This window comes from Thamnophis sirtalis, unplaced genomic scaffold (assembly GCF_051295495.1).
Source record: "Thamnophis sirtalis isolate CommonGarterSnake01/CBP01778 unplaced genomic scaffold, rThaSir2_p1.2 scaffold_1, whole genome shotgun sequence".
In the NCBI taxonomy this organism is placed as follows: Eukaryota; Metazoa; Chordata; class Lepidosauria; order Squamata; family Natricidae; genus Thamnophis; species Thamnophis sirtalis.
Genome location: NW_028261381.1, coordinates 165265326 through 165280494, shown reverse-complemented (window position 1 = coordinate 165280494; position 15169 = coordinate 165265326). Strand labels below are relative to the sequence as shown.

At 48.1% G+C, this 15169-nt stretch overlaps 1 protein-coding gene across 1 annotated transcript in view; it reads left to right on the top strand.

Annotated features, from left to right (window-relative positions):
* The window catches only part of LOC106554934 (one cut domain family member 2), a 97140-nt gene extending 83291 nt beyond the window's left edge, over positions 1-13849 (top strand). The window contains exon 2 of the mRNA XM_014073681.2: positions 11735-13849. Coding sequence (XP_013929156.2) covers positions 11735-12027 — 293 coding nt within the window. The 3' untranslated portion in view covers positions 12028-13849. The remainder of the gene's footprint in view (positions 1-11734) is intronic.
* Positions 13850-15169: the final 1320 nt, after the last annotated feature.

Below are 15169 nucleotides of genomic sequence, written 5' to 3'. Positions count from 1 at the left end.
TATTGTTATCCGGGAGTCTCTGTTACCTCGTAGGGTCCCTGCTCTGGAGCTTGTCGGGTGTGAGTCCTTGCTGATAAAGTTGGACCTCAAGGGTCAAGTGGGTTTGCTGCTAACGTACCTGCCTCCCAACTGCGTTGCAGCATCCCTCCCCTCGCTCCTCGAGTCAGTAGCCGAGCTGGCAGTTGAGTTCCCCAGGCTCATAGTTCTGGGGGACTTTAATTTGCCATCACTCGGTGAACGCTCTGATGGGGCGCAGGAGTTCATGGCTTCCATGACAGCCATGGGCTTGACCCAGGTAATTCGGGGCCCAACTCATGCAGCGGGTCACATGCTCGACCTCGTATTCCTCTCGGAGCAGTGGATGTGTGATCTTGGTCTGAGGGGTAATGAGATCATACCCCTGTCGTGGTCAGACCACTGCCTACTGAGGCTTGACTTCCGGAGGCCAAACCCCCACCGTAGGGAGGAGGAACCGACCAGGTGGTTCCGCCCCAGGCGACCCATGGACCCTTTGAGGTTCCAGACGGAGCTTGGGGTTATTCCTGATACTCTCGCCCACAGTTCGGCGGAGGCTCTGGTTGCCGCCTGGTATTCGGCGGCGTCGGAGTCTCTTGATCGGATTGCGCTACTACGGCCCCTCTGGGTCAGCGGATCCCGGAAACCTCCTTGGTTCACCGAGGAGCTCCGGGAGAAGAAGCGCTGGAGGAGACGCCTAGAGCACCAGTGGAGGTCCGATAAGTCTGAGGCAAACCGAGCACTTTTGACTACCTGCACCAAGGACTACGTCCGGGCACTAAGAGCTGCCCAAAGAACACACATCTCCGCCTTGGTAGCATCCGCCGAGTCACGCCCAGCCGCCCTGTTTAGGATCACCCGCTCCCTCCTCAATAGGAGGGAGGCGGGAGACCCCTTGCAGGGTAGGGCTGAGGACTATGCTCAGTTCTTGGCGGACAAAGTGGCTCGGTTTTGATCGGACTTGGACTCCACCGCAGTAGATCCAGCCGGGACACAGGAGGATTACTTGGCAAACCATCACTGGGTTGAGTTCCAGGACGTTGCCTCTGGGGATGTGGACAAGGCCATTCGAGCTGTAAGCGCCTCCACCTGCATTCTGGACCCGTGTCCCTCCTGGCTGGTTGCCAACAGCAGGGAGGTGACACATGGCTGGATCCAGGCGGTCGTGACCGCCTCCCTTCGGGAGGGGCACTTCCCCGCCGCACTCAAAACGGCGGTGGTGAGACCCCTCCTGAAGAAACCATCCTTGGATCCAGCCATTTTAAACAACTATCGTCCTGTCTCCAACCTCCCCTTTATTGGGAAGGTTGTGGAGAAGGTGGTGGCCTTCCAGCTCCAACGGGTCTTGGAGGAAGCTAGTTATCTTGACCCCTTCCAGTCCAGCTTCAGACCTGGTTACAGCACAGAAACCACTTTGGTCGCATTGACCGATGATCTCTGGAGGGCCAGAGATGGAGGCCATGCGTCCATCCTGGTTCTCCTTGACCTCTCAGCGGCTTTCGATACCATCGACCATGGTATCCTTCTGCGACGACTGCGGGAGGTGGGGGTGGGAGGCACCGTTTTGCAGTGGTTCTCCTCCTACCTCTCGGACAGGTCGCAGTCGGTGTTGGTCGGGGGGCAGAGATCGTCCCTGAGCCCCCTAACATGCGGGGTGCCGCAGGGTTCGGTCTTATCCCCCCTACTATTTAACATATATATGAAACCGCTGGGCGAGATCATTCGGAGGCACGGGATAAAATACCACCAATATGCGGACGATACGCAATTGTATCTGTCCGCCCCGTGCCAACTCAATGAAGCGGTGGACGTGATGAACCAGGGCCTTGAGGCCGTTAAGAACTGGATGAGCGCTAACAAACTGGTACTCAACCCGGACAAGACCGAGTGGCTGTTGTGTTTCCCTCCCAAGAATTTGGCCAATGTTCCAACACTTAGGCTGGGGGGTCAAATTTTATACCCCTCAGATAGGGTCCGCAACTTAGGAGTCCTCCTGGACCCACAGCTGACGTTTGACCACCAGTTGTCGGCTGTGACCAGGGGGGCATTTGCCCAGGTTCGCCTGGTCCGTCAGTTGCGGCCCTACCTAAACCTCGCAACAGTCACTCGAGCCCTTGTGATCTCTAGGCTGGAATACTGCAATGGGCTCTACATGGGGTTGCCCCTGAGGTGCATCCGGCGACTGCAGTTAGTCCAGAATGCAGCCGCGCGAGTGATAGTGGGCGCACCGCGGTTCGCCCACGTTACACCCATCCTCCGCGAGCTGCACTGGCTACCTGTCAATCTCTGGGTGCGCTTCAGGGTATTGATGACCACCTTTAAAGCACTCCATGGTAGTGGATCTGGGTACTTGAGAGACCGCCTTCTGCCGATCACCTCCCTTCGACCGATTAGATCGCACAGACTGGGCCTCCTCCGCACTCCATCTGCCAGTCAATGTCGACTGGCGACTACACGGAGGAGAGCCTTTTCTGTTGCAGCTCCGACCCTGTGGAACGACCTCCCCATTGAGATCCGCACCCTCACCACCATCCAGACCTTCCGCACAGCCCTCAAGACCTGGCTCTCCCATCAGGTCTGGGGATAGGTTCCCAATTTACCCGCCCGAGTGTTGACTGTTGAATGCAAGTTGTGTTTTTATAATTTTCTTTTTTTGCTCACATATTGTTTGTCTTTGATCGTGCACCCCCTCCCCTTTGATTGTAAACCGCCCTGAGTCCCCTCAGGGAAAAGGGCGGTCTATAAATCTCAATAAAATGACAAAAAAAAAATGACAAATGCGACGGGATTCTGGAACCCGCCACTGGATTTGGTTACAGGTTAGCCCTCAATTTATGATTGTAATGGATTCTTCTGAGCTGGATGAGGCACAGCCTTGCTCTGCCATCGGGCAGGATGAGTCGACAAAGCTGAAGGAGATGGAGGGGTCCTTGGAGCTGTTTGGATGGCCACCTGTGTGTTCGGTCTACTGTATGTAGCAATAGCAGTTAGACTTATATACCACTTTATAGGGCTTTCAGCCCTCTCTAAGCGGTTTACAGAGTCAGCATATCGCCCCCACAGTCTGGGTCCCCATTTCACCCACCTCGGAAGGATGGAAGGCTGAGTCAACTTTGAGCCGGTGAGATTAGAACCGCTGAACTGCAGATAACAGTGAGATGAAGTGGCTTGCAGTACTGCACCCTAACCATTGCGCCACCTCACCTCTATGTCTCTCCTAACTGCTGAGGGCCTCCTACGGGAGAGCATTTGGTTGGGTCCAAGCAGAGGTGAAGCATCCTTGTGTGAGAGGGTGCTTCTATATGCCTGGAAGGAAGTGGTGGTCTGTTTCCTTCTCAAAAAACTATCATTGTGTTCTGACCTAGGTTTCCCAAGATCACGAAGCTGACTCCTCGTCCCGATAGAACCTCTTTTATTTAGGTTAAAGGGAATTCCTCTCCAGCAAAGTCCCGGGCAACAGTCTTCCAAGAGATTTCACAACTACAGACCTTTATCAGGCTTGGAGAGCTGCCAGGCCGATATCTTCCAAACACCATGTTGTAGCAGCAATTACTCAGCAAGAAGCCAGGAACAGATCTTCACCCTAATGAATTGAACTAACTGTCTCCTGCAAACGCCCCTCCCCTTTCACCCTCCTCTTTATTCCCTATGGGAGGGCCATTCACCGTCCACCTGTGCCTTTACTCCCGAGTCAGCCCTTGTTCCTTAGCTGTTCCCTTCTCCTGGCAGCTCTGTGCATGCACACATCAGGAACAGGCTCCAGCTGTTCATCTGCTTCACCGATAACCGATTCCGAAGGCAGCTGATAACTGTTGGACGGCTCTGGCCCCATTTCTGCCTCCGATGCAGACCCCTCGTCAGAGCCTTCCCCAGACTCCAGGACTGGCCCATGTTCCTTCCCAACCTCCTCACTGTCTGAGTCTGCCACCAGCTCCGCTGGCCGCTAGCAGGCCACAACATACTGGGACCAACTGCTCTATTTTAGCCTTATTCCAACCTTCCCATTTTGGAGAAGGTTTTGGAAAAGATGATCAAGATGCAGCTGCAGAGGTTCCTAGAGGAAACCAATGACCTTGATCCCTTTCACACCAGGATTCAGTACAAGGATAACAACTTTTACAAAGGCCTTAAAGATCTAGCCCAGGGGTGGCAAACTCGAAGCCCGTGGGCCAGATCCCGCCCTCGGGGTGCTTAGATCTGGCCTATGGGGCCATCCGGGAAACAGCGAAGGACCAGCCTGCGGTGCTTCTGCCAGCGAAAATGGAGCTCGGGAGGGCCGCGTGTGGTGTCCCTTTTCACTGGCAGGAGGCTGTCACAGTTGAAAATGGAGCCGGGGTGTGTGTGTGTGCCACGTGGGGCTCCCTGAGCTCTGTTTTCTGTTGCGCCGTCCTGCGTCATGTGATTGCCATTTGCGATCTTCCCAACTGACTTCCTAACTAGCAAACTCAAAAGGGAAGCCATATTTGCTTAACAACCACATGATTCACTTAGCAGCCATGGCAAAAAAAAAAAAAGATTGTAAAATTACCCCTCACTTAACAAGCACCTTGCTTAGCAATGAAAATTCAGATCCTGTTCTGACCTAGGCTTCCTGATACAGTAAAAAGCACACAGTCCCCCAAACCCTCTTTTTTATTTCAAAGGCTGTTAATTATGTTCATTCGCAGCCCCTAATGAGTCCCAAATAGTTGTAAAGAGTCCTACAGTAGGTTGCCAAAGTCTTTTGGGAAAAGGCCGATAAACACCCACCTTTATCTTCCTTAAAACACTGCCAAAGACTTAATTGACAATTAGCTTGGCAAGGCCACATGGAGCAAAGAGTCAAAACGGAGCTTCAGAAGGTAAACTGACCAGCATGAACCAAGTTGCTTCCTGCAAAGGCTCATGTGCCTTTGCTCCTTCTTTATGTCCTGTGGGAGGGGCCAATCACCTCCAAACCTTACTCCTGAGTCATCCCTTCTGTCTTAACTGTTCTTGCCTTTTGACAGCTCTGCGCATGCGTGCACTGGGAACAGGGGGAGCCTGTTCCTCTGCTGTCAAACTCTGGAGGCTCCAGAGGCAGCACATAACTCCCAGATGGCCCTGGCCTCCTCTCCGCCTCCGACGCAGCGCCCTTGTCCAGGCCTTCCCCAGATTCCAGGACTGGCCCATGTTCCTCCCTGACCTCCTCGCTGTCCGACTCTGCTGCCAGCTCCACAGCAGCCAGTGGGCCAAAACAGGTCCCAATTGCGGTGATAATCCGAGGACTACCTGCCCGGCCTTCTTCTGTATTTTACCCAACCTTGGTTACATCTGCAGAAACACCTCTGCATCCCCACCCCCACCCCTCTCACCTGATGGTGAGATGGAGACCGCCAAGGCAATCATCCGTGGGGAGATGAGCACATGAAATAGCCCCATCGGTTGCAGCTCTGGAGACCCACAGTATGTAGTAAATTCAACTACAGCAGCTATTGATTCCTACTCTGTGGAACAGTAATTATATTGAACTGTGAAGAGACATGTTAAGCTGCGGAAAGCTTTCTCTTCTCCTCCGTGTTTTTTTTTTCCTTTTAACCTCTTTAAAAAAAATGAAGAATCTCTTTCAAATGTGTATTTATCAGTGTTGCACGCAGAGGATAATGGCCATTTCATTAACGGGGGAAAGGCATTCTGCACATGCTCTCAAGCTCTTTCTGTCTTAGTTTAACATGCAGCAAAGCCTAACGGGGGACTCAAAAGCACACACACCCCTCTCTGTAAATTAACAGTCTTCTCCCTATCTTCAGATGTGTGGGTATGATTGTGGTTTGATTGTGTAAATCTGAAAGATCTACGCTCCATGTGTAAGTGTCCTGCAGGTTGGGGCAAAGACCCAATGAGTTTGCTACCCCTTTTTTAGCAGAAGTTACCAAATATTTGAGAAGGAACAACAACATCAGATATTCTAAGGCAGTGGGTCTCAACCTTCCTAATGCCGCGACCCTTTAATACCGTTCCTCATGTTGTGGTGACCCCCCAACCATAAAATTATTTTATGTTTTCCGTATTTTTTGTGTTTTCCGATGGTCTTAGGCGACCCCCGTGAAAGGGTCGTTCGACCCCCAAAGGGGTCCCGACCCACAGGTTGAGAACCACTGTTCTAAGGTATACTATCTTGGAGCATGGAGGTTCTGTTTAGCAGTTTGTCAACACTCTTTCATAGCTCTTTTCCCATGAACTGAAACTGCTTTTGCCACCATTAGGACACGGCATCCTCTTTCAAATCGGAGTGAAGTGGAGTGGAGTGGAGTTAGAATTAGCATTAGAGTTAGAGTAGAGCAGAGCAGAGCAGAGCAGAGCAGAGCAGAACAGAACAGAACAACCACAACAATAATTAAAACACAGGTACTCCTCATTTAGCGACTACAATTCCAACCAGCAGCTCAGTCATTAAACGAAGAGGTTGATAAGTAAAACCGCGACTGGGCTTATAATCATATTTCAGCCTTCCTTTACTTCACACAGACATGTGAAGGTCATAAATGTGAGGACTGTGGTAAAGTTTGCTTTTTCATCACCATTGAAACTTTCAACAATCTCTAAACAGGGCAAGTTGCTCAACCACGGACTCTCTTTAAGGGAGAGGTCCCTTGTGGACTTCAATTCCCAGAGGCTTTGCTGGCTGAGGAATTCTGGGAGTTGAAGTCCACAAGTCTTAAAAGTCGCCAAGGTTGGAGACCCCGGCTTTAAGGACTGCTCTGGAGCCGTTCCATTGCCCTTTGATTTAAATGAACTCAAAAGCTTCCCAGTTGATTCAGTTCCTAGCAGATCGGCACACCTGCAAATTTTGGCTCAGAAACCTGGCGAAGTCAGCTTCCGTGGTCCTCGGCCCCTTCTTGCTGGTTCCAATTGTGTCTATCACAGTGATGGGTAACCTTTTTGTCGTCACGTACCGAAAGCACGTGCCTGTGACAGCACGTGTGTGGGCCCGCACCAGTGGTGGGTTTCAAAAATTGTTGGAACCTACTCTGTGGCTGTGGCCTCCTTTGTGGGAGTCGCTTGCCACCCATGTGACCGGATGGGAGCGGCTTGCCGCCCATGTGACCGGATATGAAATTATGAATTAGTACTTAGGTTGGTCCAAGTAGCTATTCAGAAACTCTGGCATTGAAGCATGCAAGTCTTAAAACTGTCAAGTTACAAGATCCTGTCCCAGTGGTGGGTTTCAAAACAGTTTGGAACCTCTTCTGTAGGTGTGGCCTGCTTTCCGGGTCCACTGGTGGAACCTCTTCTAACCGATTTGGCAGATTTGACAAACCGGTTCTACCGAATAGGTGCGAACTGGTAAGAACCCACCTCTGGCCCGCACCCATAATGCAATCCGCGCGCGACCCCTGCTCCGTGTACCCCATCCCTGTGCATGCGCCCCCCCTGCCCATTTTTGGCTTCCAGGTTGGAGCAGGAGGCTTTCCAGGCCCAAAACAAGATGCAGGGGGGCCTTGCACGGAACCCCCCACCCGGTTTTGGTTTCTAGGTTGCTGCAGGAGGCTTTCCAAACCCAAAACGGGGCATGCCCCTCCCATGCCCCGTTTTGGGGCTGGAAGGCCTCCTGCACCAACCTGGAAGTCAAAATGGGGTGCGGCAGCACTGTGTGGGGCCCCAAAATGCAGTGCGAGCACCCCCTGGGCATGTGGCCCTCCGCCCCGTGCAGGTGTGCGTGTCCCCCACATGTGCCCCATACATGTGTGGCAGAGACCCGAAGACCAGCTGGCTGGCGGGAGGCGTGTGCATATGCGCAGTGGATCTGGGCTGGGGCGATGGCTGGCGTGCCCACAGAGGGGGCTCTGTGTGCCACCTATGGCACGCATGCCATAGGCTCACCATGGCAGGTCTATAATTTAACTTTACAGCATAGATTCTGCCACTTTGTTCTTTCAACCCTGTCTGGACTTCAGCATTGACCTCTGCCGGTGTGAACGCTCTCAACTAAATCAGTGTGATTCTCATGTCCGTTTTCTGCTCATCACCTGCCACAGGCTGAATTTACTGGGTGGATTTTTGTTTTCGCTTTCTGCTTCTACAGCATCAATGTCTTTGCAAGACCGGATCAATTTTGTGCAGTGGGAAGCCGGCTAAGGGAAAGAGGGGAAAGGAAGGGGAAATGAAAGGGTGGTTTTTTTTTTTAAAATTGTAGTGAATGCTTTGATCCAAATTTTGATTTGCAAATCTATGTCGTTGCTATTGGTTTATATTTTTCCTTCGGTTTTAATTTCCTTTAAAAAATGTTGGTATCTATTTAAAAAAAAAAAACTGAAAGAAAATATTAATGTTTTTGTGCCCCAAAAAAGGCTTATTTTTGTTTGTTTTCCTTGCAAGCATCTGATGGTCATAGGGTAGGTGGTTCATTCATCTGCTGGGGGAGGGTTTGATGGAGGTACACAGCCCGCATTTTTATCTTTACATGAATTAAATGTCAGTTGGGACACATGAAGTCTGAAAGAGAATATCAAGGCCTTTGGCAAAAATGTCTTCTCCTGTCCGTGCTGATGTCTCCTGCTGCACCCTATTCAAACCTGAATTTCGTGGATTTTTGGTGCAAAGCAAAAAACCTACTGAACCTGTTCATGAGCAGGTGAATGATGGCCTGATACAGACTCTGGGAGTAGCCATCTCACCTTCAAAATGTAGAAATTGTGGGTTCTTTTTTCTAAGAGCGAACTGAATGTTCCCAGGAGACATTCTGGAGACATTTTTCCTAGTATTAATTCTTCACGGAGTTCTTGGTGCCCTTTCAGCTTGGTTGAGTTTTTTTCCAGACATTTCATTACCCAACTAGATAGAATAGAGGAGAGCGGAGCAGAGCAGCACAGAGTACAGTAGAATAGAATAGAATAGAATAGAATAGAATAACAGAGTTGGAAAGTACCTTGGAGGTCTTCTAGTCCAACCCCCTGCTCAGGCAGGAAACCCAACACCACTTCAGACAAATGGTTATCCAATATCTTAAAAACTCCCAGTGTTGGGGCATTCACAACTTCTGGAGGCAAGTTGTTCCACTGATTAATTGCTCAAACTGCCAGGAAATTTCTCCTTAGTTCTAAGTTGCTTCTCTCCTTAATTAGTTTCCACCCATTACTTCTTGTTCTACCCTCAGGTGCTTTGGACAATAGTTTGATTCCCTCTTATTTGTGGCAGCCCCTGAGATATTGGGACACTGCTATCATTGTCTCCCTTAGTTCTTCTTTTCATTAAACTAGACATACCCAGTTCCTGCAACCGTTCTTCCTATATTTTAGCCTCCAGTCCCCTAATCCTCTTTGTTGCTCTTCTCTGCACTCTTTCTAGAGTCTCAACAGCAACAGCACTTAGATTTGATATACTGCTTCACAGTGTTTTTACAGCCCTCTCTAAGCCGTTTACAAGAGTCAGCATATTGCCCCCAACTATCTGGGTCCTCATTTTACCAGCCTCCGAAGGATGGAAGGCTGAGTCATCCTTTGAGCCAGTGAGGTTTGAGCTGCCAAACTGCTGGGAATTGTAGCCTGCCATACTGCATTTTAAGCACCGCGCCACCATGGCTAGATAACATTGTCAGCGCTAACACTTCCGTGGCACTGACAATGTTACCATGCTGGGTAATGAAACATCTGCAACAAAACAGCCAAGCTCAGAGAACACCAAAAACTCCACTGTTCAACCTTGAGCTGCAAATATTCTCTTCCACTGGTATTAATACTTCTTCATGGCGTTTTCCTGATGCTTGATTGATGACACTTTTCGAAACAAAAAAACAGAGACTCCATTTCTGGGTTTTATCCTAAGTTGGATTGTTTTCTGAACGAATGTTGTGCCAAAATTGTGCATTCTATACACTTGAACCAAGTCTTTCTCAACCTGACCCTCCATAGGTTGGGGACTACAATCCCCATCATTTTGGATTATTGGCCACATTGAGAGTTGATGGGAAATGTAGTCCAAAACAGGTGGAAGACACCAAGATTTAGGGAAGCTGTAGGAGATGATTTATGAGGAGATAAGAGTTAAAAGGTTACTAGTTACTGGGCTTATTGGGAACTTCAATAGTAGAGTATCTGATTAATTCCTCCTGTTTTCATAAAATCTTAGAGTTGGAAGGGCCCTTAGAGATCATCAACTCCTCCTCAGTACGGGATTTGCAAAAGTATCTCTTAAGACGATTTTTCCTGAATGGAGCAGGTGGATACATTTCAAAATACATTTCAAAACTGCCATTAAGCATTTCTCCAATTTAAATGCACAAATGTGCATAACATATTTTTTTTTAAAAAAACACACACACATGGTTTTCCAGACTTTCCTTCAGGAATCACTGTGCCTGTCTCAACTCAAGGCAGGATTTACAGTTTAATCGATTTAAATACTAATGATTCTCTCTCACAGGGTAGCCAGTCAGGGAACATGTGATATCAATGGGAAGCCATAATGATTCGGTTCAGACAAAAGCTCCGTGAACTAATCATGATAAATGAGTACAGAATTTGAGCGCAGACATTTTGCTATTTAGTTTTTAGGTATAAAAACCTCATTTCTAGCCCTCTTCAACAACAACAAAAAAAAAGGCAGGTGGATAGCTGCAGTGTGGCAATCTTACACTCCAGAAGAAGATCAGAGATTGTTAAATCTCACCTATTTCTGCTTGAGGAATGGAATCAGAATATTTGACACAAATAGACCCTTCCATCACATTGACACTATACAGATAGCCCTTGACTTACAAAAGTTCACTTAGTGACCGTTTGAAGTTATAACGGCGCTGGAAAAAGTGACTTCTGACCATTTTTCACGCAGCATCCCCCATGACCAAAATTCAGACGCTTGGCAACGGACTCGTATTTATGACGGTTGCCGTGTTGTTCCAGGGTTGCGTCATCACTTTTCGCGACCTTCTGACGAACAAAGCCAATGGGGGAAAGCCAGATTCACTTAACGACCGGGTTACTAACTGAACCCCTGCAGCGATTCACTTAAAAACGGTGGCAAGGAAGGTCGCAAAATGGGGCAAAATTAACCACAACTGCCTTGCTTAACAACACAAATCGGAGACTCAGTTGTGATCATAAGTCAAGGACTATCTGTACATTAGTTATGGGGTTTTTTTAAAAAAAAAATCCCAAAATTTTGAATAGAAGGCAGTGCTAATGAATGAAGGCCAGTTTGGGGTAGTCGTGGATAAGGCATCAGATTAGAAACTGGAAGATTAGTTCTAGTGCAGTGTTTCTCAACCTTGGCGACTTTCAGTCCTGTGGACTTCAACTCCCAGAATTCCCCCAGCCAGCTATGCTGGCTGGGGGATTCTGGGAGTTGAAGTCCACAGGACTGAAAGTCGCCAAGGTTGAGAAACACTGTTCTAGTGCTTAGTCCTGCCTTAGGCACGAGGCCAGCTGATCTTGGGCCAGTCACTCTCTCTCAGCCCTAGGGAAGAGGCAATGGCAAACTACTTTCTGAAAAGCCTTGTCAAGAAAAAAAAGAATAATCGGACATGACTGAACAGAAGAAAAAAAACAAAATGCTAATGAAAGCCTTTTGGTGTATTCCTTTATCTGGAGAATGGGTCGTTGCAAATGTTGTACGGGGGCGTAGCGGGTGGGGGGGGGAGGAGAAAAATGGAAAACAGGCTCGATGTGCATGAATTTGATAGCTATGTTATTTTCTTCTCTCTCTCTCTCTCTCTTTTCTTCCCCCCTTTCCCCCTCTTCTCCTTTCAAAACCACCCGCGTAGCCTGCAAACGCAAAGAACAGGAGCAGCAAAAAGACCGGAATCTGCAGCCGAAGAAACAGCGCCTGGTCTTCACCGACCTTCAACGCCGCACCCTGATCGCCATCTTCAAAGAGAACAAGCGACCTTCCAAGGAGATGCAGATGACCATTTCGCAGCAGCTGGGCCTGGAGCTCAACACCGTCAGCAACTTCTTCATGAATGCTCGCCGGCGGTGTATGAACCGTTGGCAAGAGGAGCCAGGCACCAACCCCGGAGTCCCCTCTTCATCCACAAGCACTTTTTCCAAAGCATGATTTCTCTCTTTAATTTTTTCATACGCCTCTCATAACCCTTGCATCCCCCCCCCCGCTGAACTCCACCCAGAAGAGAGCCCATTCCCTTCTCCGTGTGTCTGCTCCCTTCACCTGCATACTGCATATACGTTGAGCAACGAAAACGCACCGCGCCCACTTCATAACCATCCATGGTTGGATGCCTCTGGGACATCCCAGATCTTCCAGGGGCATCCCATAGCAGCCTCCGTCTTTGACCTCCCTCAGACCTTCCCATGTGTGAAAGGGCCATTTCATCTCCTCATCTGGTGAGCAACTTCCCCCCCAGCCTTGGGTTTAGCTGAGGGACGTCTCTCCTCCCTTAGAAGTTTCAGCCAGCGAGTAATTATATTGTTCTGGTGGCAGAGGGGGGGAGGGATCTGTCAGGAGCAGCTTAAAGAGCAGAAACTTTGATTTGAAAGCTGTCATTGTGGAAACAAAATGTTTATCCCAGAGGGCCTGGCTATCTGAGGAGCAAGTGAGTGGTGTATGCCTTAAAAAACAGCCCAGCACTGGAAAATTGAAGGGAGGGCAAGAAGCAAGTAACTTATTAATTTGTCAAGCTGATTCAGCTCCCTCAGATGTATTTTCTAGATACCTGTCCAACGTAACTGGACCTTGTCTAATTTCTGGGTTTTAAATTCCAGACCAACTTAATCGTTCCTACTGGGGTTGTCTTTCACCACCGAGATAGAAGTGAATTGTGGGGTATTTTAAAGACTCATACCAAGACCCTGTTAACATCTGATTCTGTCTCGCCTTTCTATTTCAAAGAAAGGTCATTTCTTGTGAAGCTGAAAATGACCCCCACCTCTGATATGGGAAAAGGCATATGAGAGGGTCATGTGGGAATCGTTTAACCTTTGTACGGAGGACGAGCTGCAATTGTTTATCCTGAAATGAGAGTTCAGTGATGCCATGTGTGAATGTAGATTAGGGGGTTGCTCAGTTTGCAAGTCAAGGATGCATATAGGGCCTGAGATTTTTTTTAAAAATCCCACAATCCTACTGAACATCCTTCATCCTAGTAACAGTGGGAAAATGCATGAAAATCCATTCCAGGAAAAAAAAAACATCTTCAAAATGTTGTCATGTTGTCCTCATGTACATTTCCTACAGCTCAGCCCACTTTTTTCTCACCTCGTGTCCTCCACAACAGCCTTCACACTCCAAGCGGTCCCCGTGGAAAATCCACCAGAGGTCTTGCCAAGTGCATCCCGGCACACAGTCTGAAAGTTATCGAAACCAAATTCAACTCTCGAAAGAAGACTTTTTTTTTTCTTTCCTTTTTTTTCTTTTTTGACGATTCCTCTCCAAGGAATTCCAAGCCAAAGTGTCAAGGGGGGAAACCAGAAACTCTGACGAAAAACGATCCCCTCTTTTCTCCCTTGAATGAGTCACGTGGAATCCAAAGCGAAGTTGCACTGTGTCACCTAGAGAAAAAGCGGGTCATGAAGCACATTTTACGTACATAAATCGGGTAATTAAAAAAAAAAAGCTTTAAAGAAATCAAAGCGAAGCAGTGCAGGAGCTGAATTTTTATTTCCTGGACACTGGATCGACAGCTGACCTTCCATTCAATGTTGGTTTCATTTCAAAGGCCAGCCCCAGCTGAATGATTTCCATCCTCACTCCTCTTTTTTGCCTCTTATTATCCCCGTTTTCTGCCTCCCAATACATACAGGATGGCACGAAGGGGAGAGAAACCATGATAGTATATGTGGTAGGAATCAGACTGGGCAAGTTGAGTTGAGCAGGGGACAAATTAGGAATCTGTTTGCTAAATGGATCGATAGATTCACATGGGGAAGACATATACGCCCCCCCAGTCCTTTTCCAGCCCCAGCTCCGTACCCTCCCTGGTGAAAATAACAAACTACAAAAAAAAAAAAGAAACTAAAAAAAAAAAAAGGAATCCTGGCAACGTACGAAAGATAAGTGACTATTTTTTGTGTGTGTGCCAATTAACAGCTTGCCTTAAAAATAGAAGATGGATACCAGATGATCGTCCTCTTTCGCTTGGAAAGAAGGGCTTGACTTCAGTAGCATCTGACGTCATGAATCAGGAGCGTTTGCAAGGCAAAAAGAGAGAAAGAAAGGAAAAAGAAAGAATTGGTCAGCTTGATGAGAAATAGCATCACCAGTTAAACCTGTATGTCTGGCTGGCAAAGTTGAAGCCCCCCCCCTCCCCTTTTGCCTACAGAGCCAGAAAAAAAAAGGCTTTTGAGAAGGTAAAGAGGCCGCACAATGGCAGCCTCGCCCTCTCCGTGCTAAATGTGGGATTCTTTGTACGTGTGTGTCTGTGTGTGTGTGTCGTTTCTTTGTTTTATTATTTTTTAACGGGACACTATCAAATTGATGCGGGTAATAAGAGCACCATCCTTGCGCAGTGGTTTATGCGTTCACTTTATGTTGAAGACAATGTGTCGAGCGACCCTTAGGCACCTTTGGGAATGGAACAGAAAGAAAGAAAAAAAGAGAGAGAGAGAGAGAAAGGAAAAAAAACAACCCCAGAACCATCAAAAGTTTATTCTTTGAGCAGAAAAGGAAGAAGGGGGAAAAAAAGAATGAAATGACTCCTAATATTTCCTATCTTCAGCAAAACATTTTGTCCCGGTCTTGACTGTTGGGTGCTGCCAATCAAGGTGTGGGATGGAGTGGGAACTTATTTGGACCAACCAAAGAAAACTGGAAAAGGGAAAAAAATAGCAAATGCTGATATGTTTTATCAAAACACACATACAGAGAGAAGGGGGGGGGATACTGCAGGAGGACAACAACCCCCCCCCCGAAATTGCCTCTCTCAGACTCCCTGAGTGTCCATCCCCTTCAAATCTACCCCAACCTACCGCATCATCTTGTCTTGTTGTGAGTTGTCGATGCTAAAGAATGATGGAGAAGGACTCTGGTGGATTTCCCATACCTGGTTTTTGTGAAGTATTGAAGGGCTGAGAAGCCTCACTAAAGGAGGGGGGGGGGGAAATGGGGAAAAAAAATGAAATGAAATAATGTAATGAAATGATGGGGCCTGAACTTAGTAGAAGAACCGAAGGGAGGGGGAGAAAAAAAATAAAATAAAAGGAATAATTCTTATCAAAAGAACGACGACCCGAACATGCAAAGA